Below are 27,169 nucleotides of genomic sequence, written 5' to 3' on the forward strand. Positions count from 1 at the left end.
GGAATATAAGTGTAAAACAGATGATTAGAAAATACAGGAAAAACACAAGAATGACCGTTTAATTGGACCACAGAAAAAACACAGTAATCGGATGAAAGAGATAGACTCAAATGAATTTTTCCAAGAGTTTGAACCTCTTGCTAACTTTTCTCCAAAATCTCTATAGGATTACTTATTACATAGGAATTTTAGAGGATAGAATAGGATTCAATCAATTATTTCAAAAGCTTCCATAGAAATATTTTCCATAGGATTAAAATCCTCCAAATCTCGTATACTTTTCCTACAAATCAAAAGGGCCCTTAGATTGATACCAAACTTTGATAAATACATATAAAATCCTGTCAAAATTTTGGTAATATTAACACAGTTTAGTAAGGCTTATTTTGGCTAAAATCTAAACAGCTCCTAAATTGGATAATGTAATCCGTTTTTTAAAGAAAATTTTCTTTATCAAACATTTATTAATTTTTTTTTAAAAAATACTAGTATTATACTTTCTAAACTTACTTTCACCCGTCAATCTATCATCCATGAGTCCGAATATATTATTTCCCAACTTCTATTTATTTGTTTTTCACACTTATGCTTCCCGAACTGATAAACTGTATTTTTAAAAAAATATATATATATGGAAAGATTGCTTCAGAAAATTGTATTACTCTATTTTAAAAGTTATGATACTTAAATAATTCATACTAACATGAGTTGCGTCGTTTTACGTCCATTTACGTCCATAGGATGAGTTCCAACCATAGGTGCCCAGCCCAACACAGCATAGATTGGCAGCCAGCATAACTTTTTTTATTCTTTCAGGAAGTATTTATATTCAGCAGCAGCAGTAGTACAAATTGTACGATTGCACTGCACTGTGACTGTTAGTAGCTTCCTATTTACAGCAGATAGGATGAGCAATAAGTAGTTAACAACTCGTGCAACTGCTCATCCGATCGTAAAAATCAAATCGTCAAATCGTGTACTTAAAATACAATACAAGCTGCTTACGCCACGGCACGAAACGGCAGCCTGATTTCTCTCTCAATATACCATCAACCGTGGGGATAGCAATCCCAGCAGTACAGTGCAGAACTTAATTAGCCTGACCGGTAGTGATGATGCTTGCATCGCTGGCGTTTTCAGACCAGAGGCAAGCAAGAGAAAAACCTCTGTAATTGATGTTGGCATCTGTCATCTGGAGCTGGGGCGTCTGTGCCTTTTCCGTTTCAAAAACGAAGCAGCTCTCTTTCTCGTAGCTTCGTATTGAGTTCTTCTTGCGAAGGCAGTTTCCAGCCACTCTTCATGGCAGCTGACCACCATGCCTTCAGCTCATCCTAGAAAAGATGAGATTCACTTATCTTAGACTTTGAATTATAAACAATAAAATTCCCTCCAAGAAAAAAAAAGATTTGACTTGGAATTTTTTTTATTGTTGTTCCGTGGTCCATAACAACTTGGACAACAGTACTATCTTTTGATACATTACCTGGTGGAAGTCATGGTTGGATACAAAGCGAGAATCTACTTGGCAAGTTGAATTCCTGATGGTCACAGAAAGGCGATTCTTATCCAGTACTCCTGTAAGAGAAGGCATATCACTTCCTTTTCCTTTTATCTAATTGTTTTTTCTTTTTTAAAAAAGAAAGGAACACATTATTCTGCAACATATTATGCACAATTGTTTAGTCATTTACCATTTATCCTGGCAACATGATATCCAGTGCCACCCAATGCTTCCTCCCATTTACCAAATCGTAGACGCAAGAAAAAGCCATCTAAGGTGGTGTGCATAACTGGTGACCTCATCCATCTGTCAAGAAATAGTAGTACAAACACATGAATTAAATATCAGGTTCTCAGGATTTTCCCTAACTTGGAGATCACTTACATAGAGAGGGATACCCCTATGTATATTAATTTGATCAATGAACAGAAGTCCAGAACACACTGATATTAGTATTAAACTAGAGAAAATACCTACTAATACTACAGACACTGTTTCAATAATATTTCTCAAAGCTATTTTAATTTTAAGGCACCTTTGGCTTCCTAGGGGAATGTAAGGCATATGTATCATTTTTTACAACTCATTATTCATTTTCTCATTAGCAATGGTCACTTTAAATAGATGTATCATATTCTACTTTATAGTAGCCGAGACACATGTCGTTTTTCATAGAAGGTAACTTTTTTATGTGCTCAGTAGCTCGGTGACTTTTCCCAGTCACCCCTATGAAGTACTTGATAACTGAAAAACAGCAGACTACCATATGAAGCTATATGAGAATTACTGTTGCCCAATGAAATATTCCTTAATGTGATTCTTTCGATGTTCCCTTCTTTAAATGTAGAAAATGTTATGGAATCTCCAAACCCAAGCATTCATGATTTAGATAGAAGGTAGAAATGATTAAGTACCAGAATTCAAAGATGATACGTAAAATCCTTTAGAGTACCTTATTATATCGGAGCGAGACAAACGGAGCCTCTGCAAGGCTCCAAAAACTACACTTGCTTCGTCATAAACATCATTGGGCACAATACCATAAGGTACCATTTGTTTGTTATCTGGCTGATTCTCCATGGAATTTGGTGCTCCTTCTTTATTTTGTAGTCTCTTCCGATCAATTTCTTCAATATATGTGTTTGTTTCTAAATTACATTTAGGGGGTACCACCTTTCCATCAGAGCTCCCTTCACAATTCTGATTTTCATGCTTAGACAAAACCTTTTCTCCTAATTCTTTGTCATTCCCAGGAGATAATTGTTCCTTACCTTTGTCACCTGTCCATAAAACTATTCTTCCTTCTCCACCAGAAGACTTGTGAGTTTTTTGTCCAGATTCTTGCTCATCATGACTATTGTAACTAACAACAAAAGAACTTGTTTTGTGATTACGCCCTTTGGGTGTTCCATGGTCACATGTAATGGCCACATGTACTGCTGATGTATTTGCATGTCTAAGCGCATCCAATCTTTTAGCAAAAATTGATGCCATTGTTTCTGATGGTTTATTTTCGTCTTGAGGCGCCGCACATTTGCTACTTGTAGTTTCATTGTCACTTCCTTTGCTAGTAAAGTATTGTGAATTGTTTAATTCCTTCTCCACATTAAAATCCTGCGGTGATGAACTATCACCTAAACCTTTTGGGTTAGCAGAACAAAAATCAGTTTCTTCATCACAGCGCGTTGTGTCCATCACTTTCATGGGTGTTTTTGGCAAAAGTCTACTTACCCATAAGCTTTCTGAGAAATCATCTTTATGTCCCGATGCAGCATTTGAAGAGCTTCCATGGAACCCATTCTGATTTCTTTCTGCTCTTAAAGGGAAAATTCCCATTTGATTTTGAAATGCCCCTCTGTCACCATAAGAATCCATTTGAATTCTGCCCGCAGCTAAAGTCTCAGTAGCCACATTAAGAGTTTCTCTGCCCATGCTAACTGGTTTGCTACTCTTGAAACCCAGTGTTAGCCTGTTGGCGGTGTAACTGCTTTCTGACTGGTGACAGGTATTTCTTGAAGTTATCATAACATTCTGACTATAAAGAGATTGAAAAAGAGAATTGAAGCCAACGGATTGCAGCGGAACACCACAGTTGTTTTGAAGTGGCACAGGGTTTGTTGGAAATTCCTCTCCTGTAGCTGCTGAAAACTTCTGATTAAGTGGAACAGCAGTAGTTTCATCAAACACCTTTACTCCATTAGTGAGAGTTGACATCCAGTTAAAGAAAGAGCTATCATTTTTGTGGAATAATCCTGAACAAGAACTCTCATTATCTTCCCTTCTACATCTTTTATTTCCAGACGTCATCTCAGCTGCAGAAAATTGACCATGCTTCCGCTTCGGAGCTTTTGTACTTGGGCAGCTCTCTATACTCTCATTGCTGTCATCACCTTCATTTGTGTTGCTAACACAATTACTCATATCATAGATAAGCTTTTCTTTCCCCTTCTCGAGCTTTCTAGGATTACAACCGGATGTCGACTCATGTCTTGCTAAAGGATTAACACCAGATGCTAACTCACATCTAGCAACAGGATTCACAGCAGACACGGACTCACATCTAGCAACAATAAGCCCATCCTTATGCTTTTCCTGCATAGCCTGATCTTGGCTACTGTCATTTCTATTACCTAGCATACTTGTCAATTTGCCAGGCATGTTTTCTGTATTACCAATGCTCCCAAAGGCCGAAGTTGAATGTATATTGTCTGCATTCTTTGGCAAAACAGAGTCCTTCTGACTAATTGCTTTTACTAATCGAGCACGCCAAGCATTAGCTGCCCAAGATCTTTCATCATGGACAGTAGTTGCACAGAAAGCCTGTTTTTCAGCAATAATAGGCATGACCTCTTTTCTGGAAGCTGAACCTGTAAAATGCTACGGTAAGGTCTCCACTGTCAGGAATTGAAAAGAGCATGGTTCTTAATTGATTACCTAGACTGTGGGAAGTATCGTTGCAGTATCTTGTGGGACAGCTACCCACTTCGTCCTCTTTCTCCAGCTTATCCACACAGAAGTTGTCAGACGTTTCTTTCCCTTCATTCATCACATCCATCCCACCACAGTATTCTACAGGTATTAAGCCAGGCATTAAGTGAGGAAATGGCCATCCAATGAAAGAAATGGAAAACCCATAAGATTTTTATTCTATTTGGATAATAGGTAACAGATGCCCATAGCAAACAATCAGTAGAGATGCTTTACAATTTGTGCTGATTATGCTAATTTCAGCAGTCTCCACTTTTCTTGAAAAGTTAATTCAGCAGTTTCCTTCTCTCTTTTTTTTTTCAAAAATTTAATTCAGTACTCTTGTTAGATTTGTCCTGAAAAAGTTGTGCTGCTAAGACGAACAACAACTGATAAATGCAGATCCTTAGGCCAATAAAATCAAAGCATCAACAAACTGCCTTTGAACTACTCAAAACCTTCATGTCTTTTAAACTTACTTGAATCTTGCCCATGTGATCTTATAGAAGTAGATTGTTGAGCATCAGTGTTTCTTATTCTACTTGGGCTAGACATGAATACTCTCGCTGAACTGTCACTGCGAGTTCGTAACTGGGATGGCATCTTTTCTGCGTCTTCTACTGTAGCATCTATGATATGACCACTCTCCCCAGCACCACTCTGTTGAGGTGAAGATATTACTATGCTCAAGGTATCTGCATTCCAATGAAGAGAAGTTTTCCTTGTACTTAAGCTGGACGCTGCAATTTTAATGCTCAAACCCTCATCCGGAGACCACACCAGCTCAGAGACAGATCTCATGCCGAATATTATGACTGCATTTACACCTGCACCTGAATGCCACCATATGCCTTCAGTAGACTATAAGATAAGAGGATTTTTTTTTTAGCTAAAAGATAATAGGATTATTTGCAGGACATATGGCATGAGTCTGTTTTTCTTTTACACTGGAGCATATCAAATAGGACCCTTTGAAAAGATTAACAGATAAACAAAAAGAAAATTTTCTGTTCATATCATAGCATACATGCAAGGTAGAAAGTAATTATAAATTAGAGTTCCCCTACAAATGACAAAAGTACATATTTTTCTTATACTGCTGTATAATAACAACGCAGTTGGGCATCCATCTAACTGATAAGAGTCATAGTCAAGAGTCAAGACTAGTCTATTATAAGTTCTTTTCCACTCATATGCAAGAATCGAACTATCCTAATAAATGAACTAGTAGATGCAAAAACTCCAATCTTGTTGTGTCTTTTTGTCCAAAAAAGCAGATATTCCCAGCTTCTTGATACCTTTCGGTCTTAGCTAGACCCAAACGAATCCGTGGATGGATCAGACGACCAAGATAAAGAGTAAAAAAATGCATCTACGCTCAATTTGCAATTTTTCGTTCTTTCAAAAAATTTGCAATTTTTCACCTTCTAAAAAAAAGCCTGTAATCTTTCTACGTGATATGTAAAAATAAAATAAAATAAAAACTAAAGCTCTACAGAAAAAGCAGATTAAACAGCACAAAGAAACCATCTACAAGAAAAGACGACGTAGTATAATAGATTTCTACTCAATCATCAATCTGTGATGCAGCAGCCCACCTCGGGGAGTAGCGCATCACCACCATCTCATTTCACAGCTTTTCTCCCATCACCGGATCCCCCGCGCGCTCCTCCTCCGTCCTCGATCGGATCACCACCAAACCGGCGCAACAAGGATCACCAAACCGGCGCAAGAAGAAGAAGAAGCCACCATGCACGAGCTAGCAACGGGAGGAAGGAGGCCAAGGAGAGGATCGGAGAGGAAGGAGAAGATCGCATCTGGCGGCGGCCAAGCGAACCAAGCAAGCAGAAGCAGCGTCGCTCGCAGCAATGCGGGGAAGGGAAGGGAATGTGAAGCTAGCTAGGCTTGCATGCGAGCCCCCCGGCCGCGGAACGCGAGGCGGTGGTTGAGCCACGTAGAGGCCGCCTGGGACACAAGCTCGGAGGCCGCTACCCTCTTTCTTTCGGTTTTTTTTTTTTTGGGTCCGCCTCCTTCCGCCTTCCGCGCTGCATTTTACTAGTACTACGGATGCCGCGGAGGCGGCCGCGACGACGACGACGAGGGCGACGGCGACACGTGTGTATGATTGCGCGGGGATCCGACGGCCCGCGCGGCGTCGGCGACGGGGGTAACGACGGCCGCCCGATGCGGCTCCCGGGGGGGAGCTGTCCATGGTAGGGTAGAGAGACAGGGATGTGGGTGACAATGAGCTGGTCTGCTGGTTTTTTTCCCCCATTTTGGCCATTCCGATGCTGATTGTCTTGTCCCTGGATTTGAATTTCCATGTTCTGGATTTGGGATTTATCGTCACATACCTCGTGGACGCCATGTCATTCACACATATTATCTAGTGAAAGCACATAAAAATTATAAATAGAGATAGCGACCATCACTGTTGTCATAGTAGACAGTGGTACCTAAAATAAGAGGTTAGAATATACCACGGTCACGATAAGACCATTCACGGTGTCGTGTGCTGTCGTTTGGCCCGGGCGGTCCACGTATGCGAACGGTGGAAAATCGCCGCCACGTTTCTCGTTGGGCCCACAAGACACAAGCGCGCGTGACCAAAGTTAGGCACCCGTGCTTTGGCTGGATTGAGAATCGGTGGCATGGGGATAGGAGGTTGAGGTGCACTGGGAAGGCCGTGGCTTCGCCGCGCCGTTCCTCCCGGCGCGATTTCCCCCTCGATCCCCAAATTGCCCTCCTGGTCGTCCTCGCGTACGCGTGATACTCGCTCTCCGTGCTCGCCCTTCCCTCCCGCGCGAGCGCCGCTCTCTTTTTCGCCTCCCACGCTCTTCGCCTCTCCTCGCTCGCCGTGGAAGTAGGGCAAAACCGACGCCGGGAGCTGCAGCAGGCATAGCTGCGGAGGTCGTCGTCACTGTGGATCGACACCGGGAGCAAGAGCTGGCACAGCCGTGGCTGTCGTCGGCGAGGTGGCGTGGGAGGAGGCGAGGAAGGCGATGCGTCACGGGAGGGGAATGCGATGCAATGTGAGGAGTCGTGGCTCTGGAGACGACGAGTCAAAGGGATAGATGCGATGAGTTTGAGGCTACAAGACTACGAGGTGGGCTGGGTCACGCTCACTGTCGGTTGAGTAGCCTCCATGATTGTCTCCGGATTTTATGTGTCCAGATTAAAGTCACATTGCATTGTGAACCTTGTAGCTTTTGAAGTTCCTAGTCTATTTGGCAGCTCAGGTATAACAGATTAAGGACGCATTGCTAATGCCCTAAGCACCTAACACCTTTACAAACGATGTAATAGCCATTGATTTAATTAAAGCTTGAAATATTAATGTTGAAGTTTGACTCGCTAACTCTTATTTGAATATTTGTATAACTAAATTCACCACGTTTCATGCATATATGCATGTGTTACAAGGTTTATGGTACCGTCGGTAACCGCGCGGTTACCGTGGTTACCGGACTTACCGCGGGTACGATAATAGAAAAACCATGGTAACCTTCTTAAATTTAAATAAGTTTAAAAATAATTTGAACTTTTGATAAATTTTGCACGGTTTCGTACAGTTTTCCACAGTTACCGCGGTTACCGCGCGGTAACCCCGGCCTCGGTGGTTTGGGAAACCATGATGTGTGCTAGAATATTTAATTGTATGAAGCATCAGGTGATATTTTTCCATATCAACAATTATCATGCTTACATGAGTCTATGCGTATACTAAACTTGGAACTCTAAGGAACTTTTTTATTTTTCTGAACCATTTAAATTTTTAACTTTATTAATAAATTCTCCCAAAACTTGTTTTCGAATATGAACATTTTGACCACGTCAACCGTGACAAAAAAAGACCATGTCGAACTGACTGGTGTGCCAGTGTTTTATTTGGCCGACCACGCCAGTCTGCCAAAAGTGAGTATTGTTTCGTCACACCAGTCTAGCGGGGGGTATGACAATTTTATTTTGCCACACAAGGCGATGTGACGTGATCAAAATGTTTAGAGTTTAAAATTTAGTTAGGAAAAGTTTATTCGTAAAATTACAATTTTAAAAGGTTTGAAAAATAATGAAAGTTCATAATATATTAACTAGAAAGGTTTGGTTGCTCATTAGGTGCTACTATCGAGAGCCAACTGCCTAACACCCTCCACTTGCAACCAATCGCAGGGAAATGCACCATGCATATACATCACCTGAGCGGCAACAATACGCGTCCCACGCTCACAATAAAACCTTCACCAACCGATGCCGATGGATATCAAATGTCATCAACGGGTATCAGCCTTATATATACTGATATATATCAACTAGTACTAATATATATTAGTTCATACTGATAGAATACCATATCCAGTATCCAACAAGTATTATACTGTTTGAAACAGGACACTGTACGATAGAAAACGGCCTAAACTAATTTGCAAAAAAAGGTAATATGAGCTGATTTACTATTTGATTAACTCCATAGTCTGCGAGCAACGACCGGCAGCACAACAATCTACATCATTGTTGACTACATCCGGAGGTACGTTGAGACCAGTACAGTCAAACCATATTAACACGCGATTCACTCTTCGGAGCACATGAAATTCGTGCGATTCAATTAAAAAAATTGCACCAAACAATTAAAAATACACATAACCTTAAACTCGTGCGATGTTATCTTTTCGCTTATGTTTATAAAGATAATCCATTCTATGCCATTGACAAAGCATGGATTCAACAATATACCATTGACAAAGCTCAGTTCTATAATATACCATCGAATAACTACTTTTCTTCCTTACATACCATCGCCGGCGGTCAACAGTTAGTCAAATTCCGTTAAGAGCAAGAAAATATCTGTTTTACCCCTAGGGTACGATGCATCCTCATCGATTTCACTGATCATGATCCACTATTTATTCTCATTGATGAAAAATAGAAATTGCTTGTCTTTTTATCATCCAAGATTTTTTACCGCGATATGGCATTATGCAAAATCTCAATTTTATGCTAGGGGTAAAATGGTCATTTTTCATCTTTTAACGGCGGTTGACTAACGGTTGACTAACGTCGATTGCATATAAGGAAGAAAATGAGTCATTCGATGGTATATTGTAGAACTGAGTTTTGTCAGTGGCATACTGTAGACCCGCGCTTTGTCGATGGCATAAAATGGATTGACTCTTATACTTATCAGCCGAAATTTAAAATTTCATTGATTTAAGGTTTTTCCATCGTAGTTTATTTTTTAGCATTTGCTTTTAGATCGTTAAAACACGTATTTAAAAGTTTTATTTACAAATTATTACTCCCTCCGTCCCCTAATATAAGGGATTTTGACATTTTGCTTGCACTGTTTGACAATTCGTCTTATTCAAAAAATTTGTGCAAATATAAAAAACGAAAAGTTGTGCTAAAAGTACTTTGGATAATAAAATAAGTCAAAAAAATAATAATTCTAATTTTTTTAATAAGACGAATGGTTAAACAGTGTAAGCAAAATATTAAAATCTCTTATATTGACATAGTAAGTATTCCTTTACAAATATATTGTTTAGCTTATTTCTCAAATAAACAAAATGATGGAGTAGTAGTCATCACATCTCCCGTGAATAGGGTGTGTTTAGTTTGGTTGAAATTGAAACGATGTAATGGAAAAGTTGAAAGTTTGTGTGTGTAGGAAAGTTTTAATGTGATAGAAAAGTTAGAAGTTTGAAGAAAAAGTTTATAACTAAACAAGGGCTAAACAAATTTCGTGTTCCAAAATACAAATGTTGTACAGTATTACGAGGAGACGAGAAGGAAGAGCCAGCCAACCATACTACCTTTCGGCTGGCTGACCGGGGTGGCGTCGCTGTCCCGGGCCGGCCCGCGTAGCCGACTTTCGGTTGAGCCGCCCGCCGGCCCCGCCCCGGCGAGGCGTCGCACCCCCGCCGCCGCCGCCGCCCCCACTCCACTTGCTTCCTCTCTTTGTCTCCCTTCCCTTCGTTTTTGGCTCGTTCCGGCGGGTGGGAATAATATAGCTCAGGCGTGGCGAGTTTGGTCGGCGCATGCCAACCTTTTCCGTCTCCTCTCTCTCTCTTTTTGCCCTCTGCTCCTGCCTGCCTGGCTGCCGCGATCGCAGATCGGGATCTCGGCTCAGCGCGCTGCGGCGACCCCGCTGCAGCTTGCAGGTATGTATGTTCTTGCTGGATGATCCTCGGAACATTCTTCTTCTTCCCTTGCTTTCTTTAGCTTTCGTTTCTAGGTTTGCTTCTGTAGTTGGTGAGCTCGGGTTCTAGGTTGCTTCTGTAGTTTGGAGAGCTCGGGAGCACACCCGGTGGATGGTGTGATTTTGCTGAGTTTTCTGTTCTTACATGGGAGAGGCTAGTCAATTATAGGGGAATCCGCTGTGCAGGCTATAGTAGTGCTAGGTTGCTTAGCTTTATGCTTATTGTTCTCTTTGTTTGATCGGATTTTGTTCTGTTGCTGGGTGGTTTCTGGAAGAGTTTAGTCTGTTTTGGTGTTAAAATTTTTTCAAGCTTTCAAAGAGGTTCTTTTCTTTCTCCCCTTACAAAAGAGACAGTTTGAGCTGTTCTTTCATCATCGGAGTTTGTGGGATTCAAAAGAAAGCTCTTCTGTGCAGCATCACTGTTCTTAATGCTTCTTGAAATTGTCCTGTAACAATTACTACTTGGACTGATGCTTCCAACATTCTCTTGGTCCTGGGTCTATTGATCACCATTATGGCTGCTGCTAGAGCTGGACGCTTTTGATTTTCTGTTTTCTAGTGGTTTTCCAACCTGGTGTTCGGTTTTCCTGTCTTTTCTCCAGCTAAGCTCGCCTTTAGTTCACCAAAATCAAGCATATCCGCTACAATGACACCGCCATCATTACTTTACCGTTCTATCAGTGCTCAATAATGAGATAAAAGGCCGTCCTAATCCCACCAAACTTTGATGTTTACAGCTTTTGATGAGTAGTTGCTATGTTATTCAGAACAGCATATCATTACTCATTAGTAGGATCAATTATACACTTCACTCATTAAGTTTGTTTTTGATTCCTTCAGAAATTCTGGTTCAACACCAGCCACCTTTCACCAATCTAAAGAACTTGAGTACAGCAATTGTGAAGAATTGAGCATACTGTTCAAAGATGGGTACAAGGATGCCAACCTTACGGAGATTGTCAGCCACACTGTCATCGGTGTTGCTCGAGTGGATCTTGATGCTGCTGCTGTTCATCGATGCGGTTTATTGCTTCTTGGTCACCAGATTTGCCCGCCTCTGCAGATTACCGGCACCGTGCCCTTTCTGCTCAAGGCTAGACCATGTCCTGGGTAATGAGAAACCATGCTTCTACAGGGAATTGATCTGCAAAACTCACAAGTCAGAGATCTCATCTTTGGCCTTCTGCCGTCTACATCAGAAACTTGCAGGTGCCCAAAGTATGTGTGAGAGATGCAGTGACTCACTTGTAGAAAACAATGATGACCGCACCGATGAGCCAACAATGGCTGCCACTCTACCTGATAGTAATCAAGGATTATATTCCCATGATACAAGAATTTGCTCATGTTGTGCACAGCATTATACACAACAGAGACCGACAATGTTTTCTCGAATGATCACAGAACTAGAACCTGCTGAGGCTGTTTGCTCACCAAAGATTTGCACAGATTATTCCATACTTCATCAAGTGGATAAATCTTTGGATAAAGATATTTGTCACCAGAGTGATCACTCCATCCATGAACGATACAGTGTGCTGCAGATGACATCTGGCTCCGAGGATGAGGCTCCCTGTGCTGATGATGGCAAAATTTCACACCATCATAAAACCAATTGTATGGAGGAAGATTTGAATGAAGATGCCACTGCCGAGAAATTTGCTGCTTCTTCCACTGAGTTGGTCAGGCCATTAGAAATGAATGTTCCGATGGAAACCGATGTTGGTGACTCATATGATATATCCTTGCCATATGTTCTTGTAGATGATCATCCTGATAGTATAATTGGTGAGGGCCAAATGGAAGCAGAAGATGCTTCATTAGAAAAACAGACATGCCAGCATGATCCCCTAGCTGTCAAAGAAGAGTCAGGTTTGACAGGTAACTGTTAGTTCCCCAAACTGGGATGACTCCTACTGAACTTCTTTTTCAGTTTGAAAGATTAATAGCATAGATAATCATGCAGATGTCAATGTTTCCCAAGTTCCAGTTGCATCAAGTGTCGAGTCACCTCAGAATCTTGGGTACAACGAGGCATGTCATGGAGCGAGTGAAAGCACCATTGATCCATGTTCATCACAGTCCACAACACTAGAACAAAACATTGCTGTTTCAGAGCACAACAGCACAATAGGTATATCTTAATCATAGTTTAACAATAAACTGAATGGTATTTTCTTCCTGTTCGTCTAACCCCCCATCACAATAAAAAAATGTCAGATGATCTGGAAGGTCACAGGTCAGAAATTACTGTTACATCAAGTAGAGAGTTTCACCAGAAAAGTGCATTGGTTGATGATGATCCAGGTAAGGCTGTACCTCAGGACTGACTATTTCTCAAGAATCAAGATATATGTCTGAAAGGTTTCTTTATTCCGACCTGTTTTCCCTTTCAGTTAATTTTAGAGATGACCATGTTTCACAAGTTAATTCTAGTTCTGAAGCTGTTGATGAAGCTGAAGATTATGCTAAGGAGGCTGAACAGACTTGTGATATGGTAACACATGAAGCGGCACTCAAAGATCCTTCCAATACAAATTCCAAAGATCCTACAGCAAAAGGTTAGTTGATTTCTACCTTCCCTCAAGCAACAGTATTTCAAAAACTGGTCCTTACATTTAACCCTTTTGGTTAGGTTTTGTGGAAGAAGCTCCTATATCACCACAGGCTATTAGACCAAACAGTGAGGTATTTCAGGGTCTCAATGTCATCGAGGAACATCCGCAAACAAGCGCGACTATTGGTGAAAGGAGACCATCTCTAAGCACTCAGATTAGCATGAATGAAGCCTACAAGCTTGCCATTGGTGCCAAGAGTAGCTTGCCATCCCCCACCTTGACTGATGTGATTCTTGGAAAGGATTCCTCTTCTAGTGTAAATGAAGAATTGAGGTTACTGCTGTCACAGCTCTCGGCTTCCAGAGGACTCGAGGCTCCATGGGTCGACCCAGGCCCTAGCCCACGTGCGTATGGGCGTGGTGATGATTTGATAGTGCAGAACATCACGAACAGAATTTCAATTGAGAGAAATGCATCTGGTTTGGAGTCACTGGAGGGTAGCACTGTAAGTGAGATGGAAGGTGAAAGTGCCACTGAACGGTTGAGACGACAGATTGATCTTGACCGAAAATCTATACACCTCCTCTGCAAGGAACTGGAAGAAGAAAGGAACGCTTCAGCGATTGCTGCAAGTCAAGCTTTGGCTATGATTACCAGATTGCAGGATGACAAGGCTGCCATGCAGATGGAAGCTTTACATTACCAGCGGATGATGGAAGAACAAGCAGAGTATGATAGTGATGCGCTTGCTAAAGCTAACGAGCTACTTGCTCAGAGGGAACAACAAATAGAGGAATTGGAAGCTGAGCTCGAAAACTACAGGATGCAGTTTGCAGGTGGACCAACAGAGAAACAATCCAATCAGGTCTCCTTTAATGAAGAAAACATTGCCGAAACTTTGCTTGATGAAACTGGTCTTGAAGCTCCTGCAATTACCACACCAAGTGGTATAAATTCATTAGTGAGCTTTGAAGAGGAGAGGGCATATATAGTTGATTGCTTGACGAAGCTGGAGCAGAAGCTTCAATCCTACTCCAACAACAGTACTAACATTCACTTGTCAAATTCAGATGTCATAGAGGATTACCTTTCCAACAAAATGCACGTTGTAGATGATGGCTCACTGCAATGCCAAGAAAGCTCAAGAGAGGCCCAGGAGCCCGTTTTCTTAGCTAAAGAAGCTCATTCTTCAACAGTGAGTCGGAAGACTGATCTTAGCACGCTTCAAGAAGAAATCTCAAACTTGAACAAAAGATTGAAGACGCTAGAAGGAGACCGCAACTTTATTGAACATAGCATAAACTCACTCAGGAATGGCAAAGAAGGTGTGATGTTTATTCAGGAAATCGCTAGCAACCTAAGAGAACTGCGAGCAATTGCTGGTAGTAAATAACACGCACAACTTCTTTTTAGTTTTTTACACAACTTATTTGTATAGCAGATACCCATCCATCTTGTAAATTGTATACTTGGCAATCTGTTCTAGTTTGAGGGAAATTGCATAGAAAAAGCTTGTATTAAACACAAGGCAGACATAATTGTAAGCTGTGCATGTTTTTCATTTTTTTGAGCTTTGGGTTTGCTCATAATTTTTTTAATTGTATTACTCCAAGACAGATTTGTTCATCTTAATAGCAGCAAAGGAGTCATGTGGGTATATAATCTGAAGTTGAAATAGACTTCGATGGTACCTTCAGTTTTGAATTGCTTCTCCAGGTTGCTGCATACTTGCATTATTTGGACCCTGGAACATCTCAGCTCCGTTACCTTGGCATCCAACTATCCGACCTGCCACTGCAAAATCACAACACTTCTTTCGTTTCCGAGCCCATTACAGCATTTTTTAGGCTTGTAAGAGAAAACCACAAACACGTATATGCAAAATCTGGAACTTTCCAACCCGATGAAGTAGTCATAGAACTCTTCTGGACTGACTTGTTAAAATTCCGTTTTATACTCCAACCAAAAAAGAAATAAAGAAGAACCATAAAACTATGAAAGCAGCCGACAGAAAATTTAACGGACACTGGAATGCTTTACACAATGTATTATTTCTTTGCCCCTTTAAAATTAAAAGTTACAACCTGGTGGCCATGGCGACGCTTACATCTGCCACCATGGTCTGTGACAACTTATAGCAGGATTTATTATCAATTGTGTACAGGCATCACCATTGCCCGTTGGCATGGCGATACAGATGTTCTCCATTCACCCTCCCACTCCCTAAATTGGTGTAGTTCCCCATTTGCTGTGAAAATCCATTTGGGTTAACTCCAAGGTTCACTGCTGGATTTGAGAAGTTATGTAGCCAAGGTTTTGAAGTAATCGAGTCCATCCTTCCATTGGAATAAGCATCCAATGTGGAATTTTGCCCTTCTCTTAACCTATAAAGAGCATTCAGCCTGTCATAAGCCATCGGGTAGCCCTCGTCATAGTAATGATCGGCCAAGTTTAACCGGCCAGAACTACTTATGGAAGTCACTTCAGAGTCTACTAAGTTTCCTCTGGAAGAATACGGCAAGCCCAATGTATGATATCCGTGGAGGGTAGGCTCTGCCATACTCCCACTGCTTTGTTCCTCCTCAAGCAAGTCATTGATGATATCAAGGTGTGGAAATTCTTCTCCAACTGGCCCTGGCAATTGGTATGAGACAAGGTTTGTTGGAATCTCCCTCTGGAACTGCCTATATTGAAGCCCCCCAAATTCGCCTTGTTCCCCTGTTCCACTGCATCCTGCTTGCTGATAAGAATTGTCCCTCCAAGATTGAGTATGTGCATCACCCTTGGTCATTTGATGGTAAGGAGAATCATCTTTCCACATGTATTTGTTAGCATTACTATCACCTTTCCATGGGTTCCAGTTATCAATTGCTTCGGACTTTCCTTGCCCAAACATGAAGCCCTGTTTACCTGGTAATTGGCCATTCCTTCCGACCGGAGGTACCATGGCAGATGCTGCTGATGCATACGATGATAGTGGCTGTGAAAGTGCGACGTTTTGGCCAAAAGAAGTTGAATGATCAAGACTTGCTGATGCTGTATCAAGATTACTCTTACCAATGATGGCATTTCGGTAGGTCTGTGCTGTATAACTTGGAACAGAAGGGGATGGTTCATTCCTCGATCGTCCAGCCAGGGTCATTGAGCGGGAAAGCATTGGGGGAACTTGAACTGCTGGCGTAGGTGGTAAAGTTGATCTTGGTACCTGGAACAGAGGAGCACTTGAAGGCCTCGATATTGCAGGAGTTTGGGAAACAGACAGGACTGCAGCCTTTTTGGGAAGAATAGCTTCTCGGGCTTCTGAATTAGACATGGAAGACATTTGCTTTGATACAGGGTCAAGTGACGTAACCTTGTCAACCAGAGGTGCAGGTTGTTTTGGTGTCGGGATGGTTTTAGCAACCTTTCCAACTTGTGGAGCAAGTGATTTTGGGGGCACCAGAATAGCTTTAGCGACTTTCTCACCCTGTGTAGCAGGTGATTTTGAGGGAGTCGGAACAGCTATAGAGACCTTATCAACCTGTGGAGCAGGTGATTTGGTGGGAGCAGCAATAGCTTTAGAGACCCTATCAACCTGTGGTGCCGGTGATCTAGACGGTGCTTGAATAGCGTGACCAACAAGCAGCATGCCTGAAGGAAGGGTAACAGTTTTAACAACTTGCGGTGGATTTGAGGTGATTGGAGTATCAATTTGTGGAGTTGAACATGATACATGATCTTCACACAAAACTGGCTCATCTTTACTCAGGGTGGAAGCAACAGTAGGCACAGGCTCAGTGCTTAGGATGGTGGTTGGTGTTACTGGAGTGACTTCTTTACTGGCACCAAACTTTGAAGGTGATGCATTAATATCAGCATCAGAGATAGTTACTGAAGATTGATCTGGGCTCTTCAGAACCTCTGGAGTCTCTTCTAAAGAATTGGATGAGAGTGATGAGGATGAACCAGTTGCTGACTCAGCTGCTGCCTTCTTTTCCAAATGAGCCTGGAGTAGTTTCCTGCCCTCAATTTCCTTCTGTTAACAAACATAAATAGAAATAGATACATCAATCTTCAGCAGTACAAAAACAATTGCACAAGATAACTGACAATTGAAGTGTTACTATGAAATGACTATAAAATACTAAATAAAATTCCAATTCAGGAAGTGAATTCACCAAAGCATATTTTGTCAGGAACATATCCATGCAATGCATCAGTATGATGTAAATAACACAATGAATTTGTTTATGGATCTGTTGTATCTTGTGATCTCCTGTGTTCTGTACTTGCATTTTCTAGCTTGTTGTGTATTTGTGTGTGCATTTGTGATGCTGAAGTAATATTAGTCCTAACACCAAAAAGAATGCAAAGTTATGTTTTCATTTGGAATGCTATCTAGCAGTATTCCATTACTGTGCTTATCATCCTTACAGTAAAAACAGGGAGAAGGTGCAGTTAATCGGCAAATGGTACAGAAGAGTTTTACAAGTCTAGCCATATTGTTAGCATAATAAAATGGCTCTGGTGTTTGATCCTATGATTTAGTCTAGTAAAAGTTCAAACTCCTTGCAAACCATATTGTTAATTGTTGCTAAATCTATCATCAGAATAGCTAACCTATTTCATTGCCAACATAAACAAGCAAATTCAAAGCACTACTAGACAACAAAACTGAGTCCATGAAACCAATGGTGACGGTGATATGCTTTAAGATGACAATTTCATAACATAAATGAACAAGGCAATAGTGGAAATATAGCTCAATATTTTATAAAGAATAACTTAACCTCATGTAAACGTTGCCCAAGTTTCCGAAGCCTATCTTTCAAGGTAAGTAGAACAGTCTCTTGATCAAGCTTTGGAGCTGGGCCACAGCCAGATGTATTCCTGTCTGAGCTAGTCGTGCTTGATGGAAGATCATCCACATCCTCGGTAATGTTCATATTGCTTGTGCTCCTGCTGCGAGCTTTCCCTCTGTGCATAAATTCAATTAAGACAAATTCTAGTTGCCAAGAGAAGTAATGCAAAATTAAGACAGAATGCTAACCAACCTGTTGCGTGATATCTGATCTTTACTTTCTAACAAGTTATTTATTTTGCCTTGCGCATTGTTCATAGTAGCAGACTCAGATGAACATGACAATGACTTATTCTCCATAGTAGAATGTTTCTTCTGAATCTGAACATTTTTCATCTCAACATCAACATCATTCATCCTATTAACAGGCTTTGAAATATTATTGACTGTGTCAGTTTGGAACTTTGACATACCTCAATTGACCCATCTAAATTGTCTGAAACATCTGAGGCACCTTCTTCAGAGGTATCTACTTTCATGGATATTTGTCCTGCCTGTTTAGAGTCTTCCCTGTCATGAATTGTGTTTTCATCTTGACTTCTTTCTGGAAAATTTGAATCACATTTTTCTTCTCTATCTTTGTCTTTAACCTTACGATTGTTCTTCTTCTGCTTTGCCTGAAAATGATAATCGATCATTATGAGTAAAACAAAATCCAATCTAACATAAAATAAATGAAGATGACATGACCATGTTAAAAATTAACCTGTTTTTTCTTTGCACGTTTATCCTTTTCAGTGGTACTGCCACGCTTCCCCTTCATCTCATTTTCAAGTAGCCAGGCTTCTTCCTCTTCGCGAATAAGCTCCTCTTGCCTCTTCAAAGCAACAGCTTCTTGATAGGCAACCTCAATCCCACTAATGTGAAAACAAAATGTAAGAGGCAATGCAAAAGGATGAAAAGGTTATCTTGTGCTAATCTAAGAGATAATGGACTATGCCAGTATATTTCTAAGAGAACTTGAGGATGAGCTCCAGTTTTGTGTTACAGAACTGTTTGTTTGGTTTTATGGAACTTTAAGGGAGATACTGCAATGCAAAACACCAGGAGGCTTCATGGAAAAGCTTCGTGCTAACTCAGTAATAATAGAACTCAAAAGGTACACTCTTCAATGTAAAACAGAAATGAGATATATGGTGGACACGTACTACGGGGTATGGGCAAGTCTAACATAGGTACCCATGTCAGGCAAGGCAAGAAAAGTTCAGTTGGGTGGGAGCTGTGCAACAGGGTTCAAGTTAGAGGCATGAATTAGTAATCCTCATGACCTAGACATTTGCATTGGCAAAGAGCGAGGATACGAATAAAGATAGGTTAAGTATTGCCACATTAATAAAGGTTAAGGGCATGCATATGAGGATGCCATATGTCCTTAATGAATTTAAGAAAGAAAAGAACTGAGCCTCTATCTCTTCCGGTTTCTGTTCCAATCACTTTATTTACTCTCCACCTAGACCCATTAACATTCTTCTGCCACCACCAGACCTGTGTGATGCTGGCAGCCTCAGCATACTAACTCGGAAACTGACCACACAAAATCATTAAACCACTTCACAATTACACATTGATACAAGCCAAAAAAAAAAGTTGAATGTGACCACATGAGTCATCTGGTTGATCAAGCACTAAACAAAATATGGTACTAAGAAAATCACATAAAAGGACAACATAGGACAAATGGTTTTACAAATTTATGATATGTACCCAGAAAACCAATCATGTGGAGGTAACAAGATGATTGAACTGAAATATATTACCTGAATATATGGGATAGTGCAAATGTTTCAATTATCTTCTGACCAAGTTCAGTTAGGCGCCTTTCTTCACGTTCAATCGAAACTTTGTTAACTTCTCCAGAACTGCCATCCTAGAAAGATGAGAATGACAAAAACTGAGCAGTGAGATAAATAGCTATACTGCATTCAAGTAATACAAATGCTTACAATCTTCACATATCAAGACCACAAAATGGGAAAGTAAATGAAATTCACTCTCATTCTACTACTACTCAAGTCTCATCACAAAGAAGCCTTGTTTTGATTCTCAGTCTCCAAGGTACAACTTTGACCACCAGAGAAATTTACTTCTAGAAATTCTATTCATCCAACTTGAATATTTAAGATAGAAATATTCTCCTAACTAAAGTACAGAAAGATGCCAAACTGGAATTTTGAAGGTAAAACCACTGTTTGAAGCTTTACATGACCAATCAAATTGAAATGTCATAAGAAGAGCTAGTAATGAAAATGAATCGCTACAGTTTGGTGATTGTTTTAACCACATTTATTCATTGAAATCAGAAGGTTCAAGAAAACAAACTCCGAAAAAAAGAATCATTCTTGCTTAACAACAAACTATGGAGAAAGCATGAAAGAGGATGCAAAATTAAAATATTAAATAGGTCCAACTGGACCAGCTGGAGGAGAAGATCCTGGCAGCCGTGCAATCACTGAGATCCGGTGTGGGATGACTTCCTGATGCCCCGGCTCTTTTTGCTTTGTTTTTAATGTTCGGGCCTGCGTGCCATCTCTGTTTCAGCTTCTAAAGCTGTTGTAAGGCAAACTACTTCCCCTGCGTTGCGCTGCTTTTGAACTGGGTAACCCCCAGCGTTGTAAAACCCTTTGGCTTTCAATATAAGCTGGGCCATTGGCCTTCTGTCTAAAAATAGGTCAAATAATGGTGGAAACTGGGAAGACAAGGAAATAAGTTTGACATAGGATGCAAACTAAAGAGATTTGAACTAAACTAAATTAATTCCATATCAGTGAAACAAGAAATACTAACATTCATTTTGGGGGCCAGAAACTCAATATTATTAACTGTATAGTCCAGAAACTGAATGAATAAATCATATGAAAAATACCTACCTTAGTGCGGCTCTGGGAACATTTGTCATCCTTTGGAGACACAGGCTGACAAGGCAAGGGTTCTAAAGCTGCCCTCTCAAGCAAAGCTATGACATCACCAGCCAAAACAAACATGTCCACATCAACATGGACCATAGGCACTGGCAGCTCTACAAAATCCACTGAGTCTATTATGCCTTTCTTGCTCTTGCTCTTGCTCTGGCACTCGAGCGCCTTCAACCCCGTATACAGAGAGTCCATAACTAACGTTGAAGTTACTTCTTTCTCCACAAAGAAATGTTTCACTATTATTTTCAGTATGACATCACTCTTCTCTGTCGACATGCGATGCCTTGTGCTTTGGTCAATTGCAAGCCAGAAGGCACGGAAACTGCAGTACAAACAAAGATATGCATGTGTTAGTATTAACTTTTTTAAAAACACACACACGCGAGCGCGCACAGATACTTAATCATTATGAAAGGATAACAGGATGTTGATAACTTTAATTGTATAACCTGGACCATCTCATTTTGTCCTCAATGAGCTTGCAAAGTTTACTTCTGCGCTCTTCAACAAAGCGTCGGTAAATTTGCTCTATATTGGTCATATAGACACGGAGTAATTCTCGTCGATAAGGGCGATCGAGGCAACGAAATGGGCGATCCACTTTCTCCCTCCAGTATTGAAAAGCAGAAGAGAACAGTTACTGAATGTCCAGCAATCAATTTATAAGTATATAACCAAATTTCTGAGCACACCATAGTTGAGCATTGACAAATTAAACATAGAAGCTAGGACTTAAATAATTAGAGAAAATAGAGGCATTAACAAAGAGAGATCTTTGAATAAATCGCAGTATAACATGTTGCAACATGCAATAAAAACAAAAGAAAGGTTTATACAGCTCACAACAGGGTACAGTTAAGATTTCAATAAGTCGAAACTGCACATGAAGAGTAAAACTTGAATTATGGAGAGCATAAATGCCCCCAACAAAATCATCTTAGCACAAAAGCATCGTAGGAACAATTAAATGAAGTGATCTTTCGTGTTTCAGGGACATAGGAAAAACATATCTAAAAGCATATCTGTGGAATGCTTTACATATAAGGCCATAGATATGCAATTTATTTCAATCATATAGAACTGCAAACAAATTTTACTCTTTTAGGTGCTAATCCTGAAAATTGGTAAACTGCCTACCTGATAACTTGAACTTGAGCAATGATTTCAAGAACATCATCAACAAGGAAACCATCTTGGATTTTTGACAACTCCATAAATTTTTTCCATCCCCAGTCATGTTCTTTCTTCCAGAATTTGTGCAGGGTGTCTGCAAACTTACTTAGTTAAACTCTGAAACAGAGTGTTTAATTCAAACAATAAGAATCACAGATTGCCTCACCTGAATATTTAACTTTCTTTGGATCAAGATTACCCACAGCTATAGTAAACTGTGCGAAATGGCTCCATCCTGAAATGTGTTAAGGGTGTGATTAAATACTGTGAGGAACACATAAGATAGTTTAGCCAACATAATAACAGCAAACCTGGGAGAAGTTTGTCATGATTAGCAACACATAGAAATAATGACAAGTGATTGGAGACATCACATCCTTGAGGGTAAACTAGAATGTACCTGCACAAATAACAATTAGTGATGAGTGATTTGTCAGTCAATGGAATAGAGAATCTAAGCAGAATGCATTACAAACTGAGCTACTAAGCAATTTAGAGTTTCCAGCTCCGAAAAGAGAATTGCTGTGACCAAATTTTCTAGTAAGTTACCATCAGGAATCCTACCATTTGTAACCACCAGCTTCAAATGGTTCGCTTTTCATTTCTCTTTTTTTCTCCTTTGAAAAGTTTTCAATTCTCCAAGTATATCGCCCAAATAAATCTGAAGGTCTAGGCCCTGAGGTAACTGACAGAGATTAGCCAAATGAAATGTAGCTGCAATTATTCAATTACAATAAAGAAAGAAACATCGCTAAAGAAAAAAAAAACAGGTTAATTTGAAGATGGAACTATAATTACTATTGTGTCAAGAACTGTAACTGACAAGAAGTTCGCAGGTTTATCACTTCTGTCAAACAAAAATGTTGGTAAATACTAGTAACATATATTAGTAGCCATAGACAGCAGCATGTGTACTCCAAAACTCTTTTTATGCCCTAAACTCAGTTCAACTTTACAAAGACCAAGAATAGAATGGATAACAGCATTCTTCGTGGATAAATAATTCATATGTACAACGGCAAATAATACTTTTGGAGATAAGTTTTTAGGAAGCTTCGTTAACTTAATGACATGGTGATATATTGACATGGATAGGAATGCACGGCATATGATGATGACATAAAAATATGTCAACTGTAACATAATGTATTTGGGATGCAAGCAAGAAACACATGTTTTCAGGCAACTGTTTCTGGATACAAGCAGAAATATGGTGATTAGCGAATAACCAAAAAGTGAATTAGCTAAAAAGACACAATTAACCCTTCTAGGCTTCTGAACTGTCAACCCAGCTAAACAGATACTAATCAAGCTAAACAGTATCTTAGGTTAACTACGTCTGCTGCCAAACACAAGAAATGAGTTAAGTTAACCTAGTTATTTAACCCAGAGTGAAACATAGGGCTTAAAGGTAGAGATAAGTACAGGTGGCCAAAAGTGCAATATTCAGAAGGGCAACTGCATTGCACTGGCACGTTGAATGTGTTATGTGTACAAGAGGAAGAAACAATAGGAGTAAACAAACTAATGATACTTTTGAGTATGACTAGAAAAAATAGTTCTTTCAGGTCTTCATAGCAAATTTAAGCATGTAATCTCTGTCCATACTAAGGCCCTGTTTCTTTCAGCTTAAGATTATTATAATCTAGATTATTGAGTCAGATTAATATAAGCTAGATTGTTATAATCTGTAGTAGAATGGAGCCTAGATTATTGGGTTTGCAAGTCTAAAGAGGGAGTGGGGTGGCATGGTGGGTAATTTTTCACCCAATAATCTGGAAAAAGCTCACCTAAATGAGCTTAACAGATTATAATAAGCTACTTCAATAAGTTGTTTGTTTCTTTCTGCTTACTCCCAATAATCTGGATTATAATAATCCCAAGCTGAAAGAAACAGGGCCTAATGCGCGTCCCTCAAGATTACAGTTTCCAGCACTGGCCTGCCAGACACATATTTCAACATAATATTATCTTCCTAAGGAACTAATCATAACTCTTAGTTGAGAAATGGCTGTTTGTTTTTCCCATAAATAGGCTATAAAAATTTCAAACTCTAGCGCTATCATTTTGAATTATTACGGTAATTATCATCACAGTGAACAAAAGTAGTGTTATTTGCATACCAGGATCGTCATCTTCACCATCAGAGTCCCAAAAGGGAGGGGCCGTGGAAGGGCTCCCATTCTCGACATGCTCGCAGGACCGACAATCAGACACAGAAGAAGTGGATACACCTTGATTATTGGTCTCTATCAATCCACTTGCCCCTAACCCATTAGTTCTAATAAAATCTTCAACTGTCATATCATGCTCCATCAAATAATCGTAGAACCGTACAGAGCCTGACTTCGGATCTGTGTACAGAAACAAGGAAATATGTGCTAAATTCAACATGCTTACTTTACTGTCTCAAAATGGCAGTCTAATCAAACATGTGCTAAGCGCCTAAGCCTTCAAAACTCATGCCAAGCCGATTCCAGGGTAACTAACCCAACCACAGAAATCCAGAAATATCACTATATCAGCATGTGTACTTTACAGTATCAAAATGGCAGGCTAGTCAAACCTGTGCTAAGCCCTCAAAACTCAAGCCAAACCGGCTTCAGAATAACTATAATCCACCCACAGAAATCCATGATCACTGCACACAAGTACCATCCATATAAAACCAAAAGCCCTTCGTTACGAAGCGCGGGCAACCGAATTTCACTGGAAATATATACGGAACGCAAAGCTACAAGCAGGCGGGAGAAACTCAGGTACGCCTCCCCTCGAGACAACGTTGAATTCCTTTCGCGACTCCAAAAAATCCCCAACAGCCAAACCAAACAGGCCGGCGCATCTAACCCTCAAACCCTAGTCCCCCGCCGCAACCATATCTCATCAGCGCCCGCGGCGCCACGCGCGCGCGCCTCCCCGATCCCGTGTCGGCCGGGAGGAAAGGGCCTAGCGTCTCACCTGCGTCGGCAGCCGGTACGCCGGACGCGGATGGCGAGCAGAGAGAGCCGCCGCGTCGGCGGCGGCTGCGGCTGCTGCAGACTCTACTGCGGCGGCGGCGGCGGCGGCGGCGGCGGCGAGACGAAAAGGGAGGAGAGAGAAAAAAAAAGGGGGGGGATGGGTAATATTTTGGATTGGGGAATTTATATTTTCGGCGAGTGGGGCGGAGACGAGGTTGCGCCTTGCGCCGATGTGTTTCTCTTTCTTCCCCGCACGGTCCGTCCGATCCATCACTGTAGGGCTGTAGCCCTTTCTGACGCCGAGATGCGCACCCGTGCGGCGGGCCGCGTATGGAAGTGAGAGCGGTGGGTGGACTGAGCTACAGGGACGGCCGACCGGGGCGCGCCGCAAATAGGCCAAAAAAAAAAAAACGGTGATCTCAATGGTGGGGAGGGCCGTGCAAAAAGGAAGTTTTCACCGTACGCCATGGAAGACCTCAAAACTATATGTATCCAAAGTTTTGAAATCATATATCTAGATCTACTAGTAGGAAGAAGAAAGAAAGAAATAGAGAGGAACATGCTGCGTGGATCTCGTCTGGTGTATAAGTCATTGTTCTGGTGTATAAGTCATTGTTTTGATACCATATAATCTCCCGTTTGCTCTGCGCGGAGCGTCGCCAGCGCGCATGGGTGGCGCGCCTAGCCGACACTATCGGAGATGATTCGAGGTCGCGAAAAAACCTACAATGGTGTCTGTGGTTTCAAGGGTTAAGGATTTGAAAAGGAAATATTCAACCATAATGGTGATAGAAGAGAAAAAAATAGAGTACTAGTAGAAAATACCGTATGTGGAACTCGATCTCCGCCTATGGTGAAGGTAGGGAATACTCAAGCAGGTAGACGAAGGGGGGCGTGGAGGTGAAATATAAGAAGAGGGGGACGTGGGAGATGGCGTAAAGTAGATTAGTACGGTTTCACATGTACCTTGTTTTTATGACGCGGTATAAACATAAAAAGAATAAAATCAAAAGTTGATTTTGCGGAGATAATATTGATGACGTGTAGAGAGGCTACATCATGTGAATACGTTCCAATATCCATTTTTGGATATTTATTAGTCGATCAAGTATGATGCGTCACACGATATTCGAGATCATCTAACATGTATAGATAACTTGGCAGTTCTTTTGTTTTTCATGTGAATCATACCGGCACTAAAAAATGCTCTCAGGAGGTTATTTCAGTTTTTTAGAACCATTTGAAAACCATTGATTGCTGGTGGAATTTGGCTAAATTTTATCAAAAAATTAAATTTTAGTTTGATTAAAAAATGTCATGTTTACATAATGGTTTGCTATCTCAAGTCGGACCGAAATGTCTAGTTTTCACAAAAGAAAAATAAAGAAGTTTATATGTTGATATTGTAAACCTTGTTTTGGCAGATCTGACGACGAGAATTGTACCAGTAGACAGTCCCATAGCTCAAAGCAAAGTGATTTGTGGGTGATCTATTATTGTTCTATCAGTTCAGTTGCGGAACCCCATCCCCCTCCCTCTACGAAGAGTCCCGACTGTCTCCACTATTCATCATAACTCTTGTGTGGTTGGCTTTAGCCAACACCCAGCGGCAAACCTATGGGTTCAGCCACCGAGGTGCTTAGAGGGTTTCCCGTCGAGAATCCAAGATTAAGATGATCATTGAGCCTTTTAAAGGTGATTGGATATATATGTGTATGTCTCTGTGTTTTAGCCTTTTAAAAACTAATTTTATAAATAGGCTTCGGGCAAAAAAGCATCTAGAAGTAAATCATTTTTCTTGACGCTAATGACACCGGTGCCAACACTCTGAAAGTTTTTTTTACCCGTTCACTTGCCTTATTAGTCTATCTGTACTTCATGATCATAAATAGTTTTGTAATAAAGCATGACGGATTTTTTTCTACCAGTAGACAGTCCCATAGCTCAAAGCAAAGTGATTTGTGGGTGATCTATTATTGTTCTATCAGTTCAGTTGCAGAACCCCATCCCCCTCCCTCTACGAAGAGCCCCGACTGTCTCCACTATTCATCACAACTCT

The 27,169-nt window shown here is 40.8% G+C and overlaps 3 protein-coding genes across 9 annotated transcripts; 1 reads left to right on the top strand and 2 right to left on the bottom strand.

Moving 5' to 3' along the window:
• Positions 1 to 782: 782 nt before the first annotated feature.
• LOC4327159 (uncharacterized) lies at positions 783 to 6,340 on the bottom strand. 4 transcript variants are annotated; one of them, XM_066304410.1, is made up of 7 exons: positions 6,067 to 6,340; positions 4,948 to 5,295; positions 4,436 to 4,570; positions 2,454 to 4,368; positions 1,692 to 1,807; positions 1,484 to 1,575; positions 783 to 1,331 (listed from the first exon to the last, which is right to left on the bottom strand). In XM_066304410.1, exons 2-7 carry the CDS (start codon positions 5,267 to 5,269, stop codon positions 1,224 to 1,226), a joined length of 2,688 nt encoding a protein of 895 aa, XP_066160507.1. In that variant the 5' UTR covers positions 5,270 to 5,295; positions 6,067 to 6,340; the 3' UTR covers positions 783 to 1,223. The 4 variants fall into 4 exon arrangements, with proteins under 4 accessions (XP_066160507.1, XP_015620358.1, XP_066160504.1 ...); XM_015764872.3 differs by having other exon boundaries at positions 4,948 to 5,301; XM_066304407.1 differs by having other exon boundaries at positions 4,948 to 5,329.
• Positions 6,341 to 10,266: 3,926 nt separating this feature from the next.
• LOC4327160 (myosin-binding protein 1) lies at positions 10,267 to 14,929 on the top strand. The gene is made up of 6 exons (XM_015794804.2): positions 10,267 to 10,629; positions 11,508 to 12,548; positions 12,634 to 12,801; positions 12,888 to 12,974; positions 13,064 to 13,228; positions 13,303 to 14,929. The coding sequence occupies exons 2-6, from the start codon at positions 11,594 to 11,596 to the stop codon at positions 14,616 to 14,618; spliced, it is 2,691 nt and encodes an 896-aa protein (XP_015650290.1). The 5' UTR covers positions 10,267 to 10,629; positions 11,508 to 11,593; the 3' UTR covers positions 14,619 to 14,929.
• Positions 14,930 to 15,218: 289 nt separating this feature from the next.
• Positions 15,219 to 25,986, bottom strand: LOC4327886 (TNF receptor-associated factor homolog 1b). Of its 4 annotated transcripts, none has more exons than XM_026021459.2 (15): positions 25,936 to 25,986; positions 25,735 to 25,845; positions 24,277 to 24,507; positions 22,718 to 22,829; positions 22,465 to 22,553; positions 22,320 to 22,388; positions 22,118 to 22,247; positions 21,430 to 21,588; positions 20,933 to 21,302; positions 19,823 to 19,932; positions 18,772 to 18,922; positions 18,479 to 18,682; positions 18,259 to 18,386; positions 17,995 to 18,181; positions 15,219 to 17,240 (listed from the first exon to the last, which is right to left on the bottom strand). In XM_026021459.2, the coding sequence occupies exons 2-15, from the start codon at positions 25,778 to 25,780 to the stop codon at positions 15,393 to 15,395; spliced, it is 3,834 nt and encodes a 1,277-aa protein (XP_025877244.1). In that variant the 5' UTR covers positions 25,781 to 25,845; positions 25,936 to 25,986; the 3' UTR covers positions 15,219 to 15,392. The 4 variants fall into 4 exon arrangements, with proteins under 4 accessions (XP_025877244.1, XP_025877240.1, XP_015650277.1 ...); XM_026021455.2 differs by having other exon boundaries at positions 22,718 to 22,838; XM_015794791.3 differs by lacking the exons at positions 25,735 to 25,845; positions 25,936 to 25,986 and adding an exon at positions 25,112 to 25,374.
• Between the last annotated feature and the right edge of the window lie 1,183 nt (positions 25,987 to 27,169).

The sequence above is a fragment of the Oryza sativa genome, chromosome 1, assembly GCF_034140825.1.
Source record: "Oryza sativa Japonica Group chromosome 1, ASM3414082v1".
NCBI lineage: Eukaryota > Viridiplantae > Streptophyta > Magnoliopsida > Poales > Poaceae > Oryza > Oryza sativa.

Bases quoted from the DNA above. Each gene is read 5' to 3' on its own strand.
- LOC4327160 (XM_015794804.2), top strand. From the start codon at position 11,594: ATGGGTACAAGGATGCCAACCTTACGGAGATTGTCAGCCACACTGTCA. The intron at 12,802-12,887 runs GTATATCTTAAT...AAAAAATGTCAG, and splicing joins AGAGCACAACAGCACAATAG to ATGATCTGGAAGGTCACAGG. The intron at 13,229-13,302 runs GTTAGTTGATTT...CCTTTTGGTTAG, and splicing joins CAAAGATCCTACAGCAAAAG to GTTTTGTGGAAGAAGCTCCT.
- LOC4327886 (XM_026021455.2), bottom strand. From the start codon at position 25,780: ATGCGCGCTGGCGACGCTCCGCGCAGAGCAAACGGGAGATTATATG. The intron at 19,933-20,932 runs GTAGGTATTTTT...TCATCTTTCTAG, and splicing joins GTTCCCAGAGCCGCACTAAG to GATGGCAGTTCTGGAGAAGT. The intron at 18,683-18,771 runs GTTAATTTTTAA...TATCATTTTCAG, and splicing joins AACGTGCAAAGAAAAAACAG to GCAAAGCAGAAGAAGAACAA.
- LOC4327159 (XM_066304410.1), bottom strand. From the start codon at position 5,269: ATGAGATCTGTCTCTGAGCTGGTGTGGTCTCCGGATGAGGGTTTGAGC. The intron at 4,369-4,435 runs GTAATCAATTAA...AGCATTTTACAG, and splicing joins CGATACTTCCCACAGTCTAG to GTTCAGCTTCCAGAAAAGAG. The intron at 1,808-2,453 runs GTACTCTAAAGG...ATTTCTTGACAG, and splicing joins TCTCGCTCCGATATAATAAG to ATGGATGAGGTCACCAGTTA.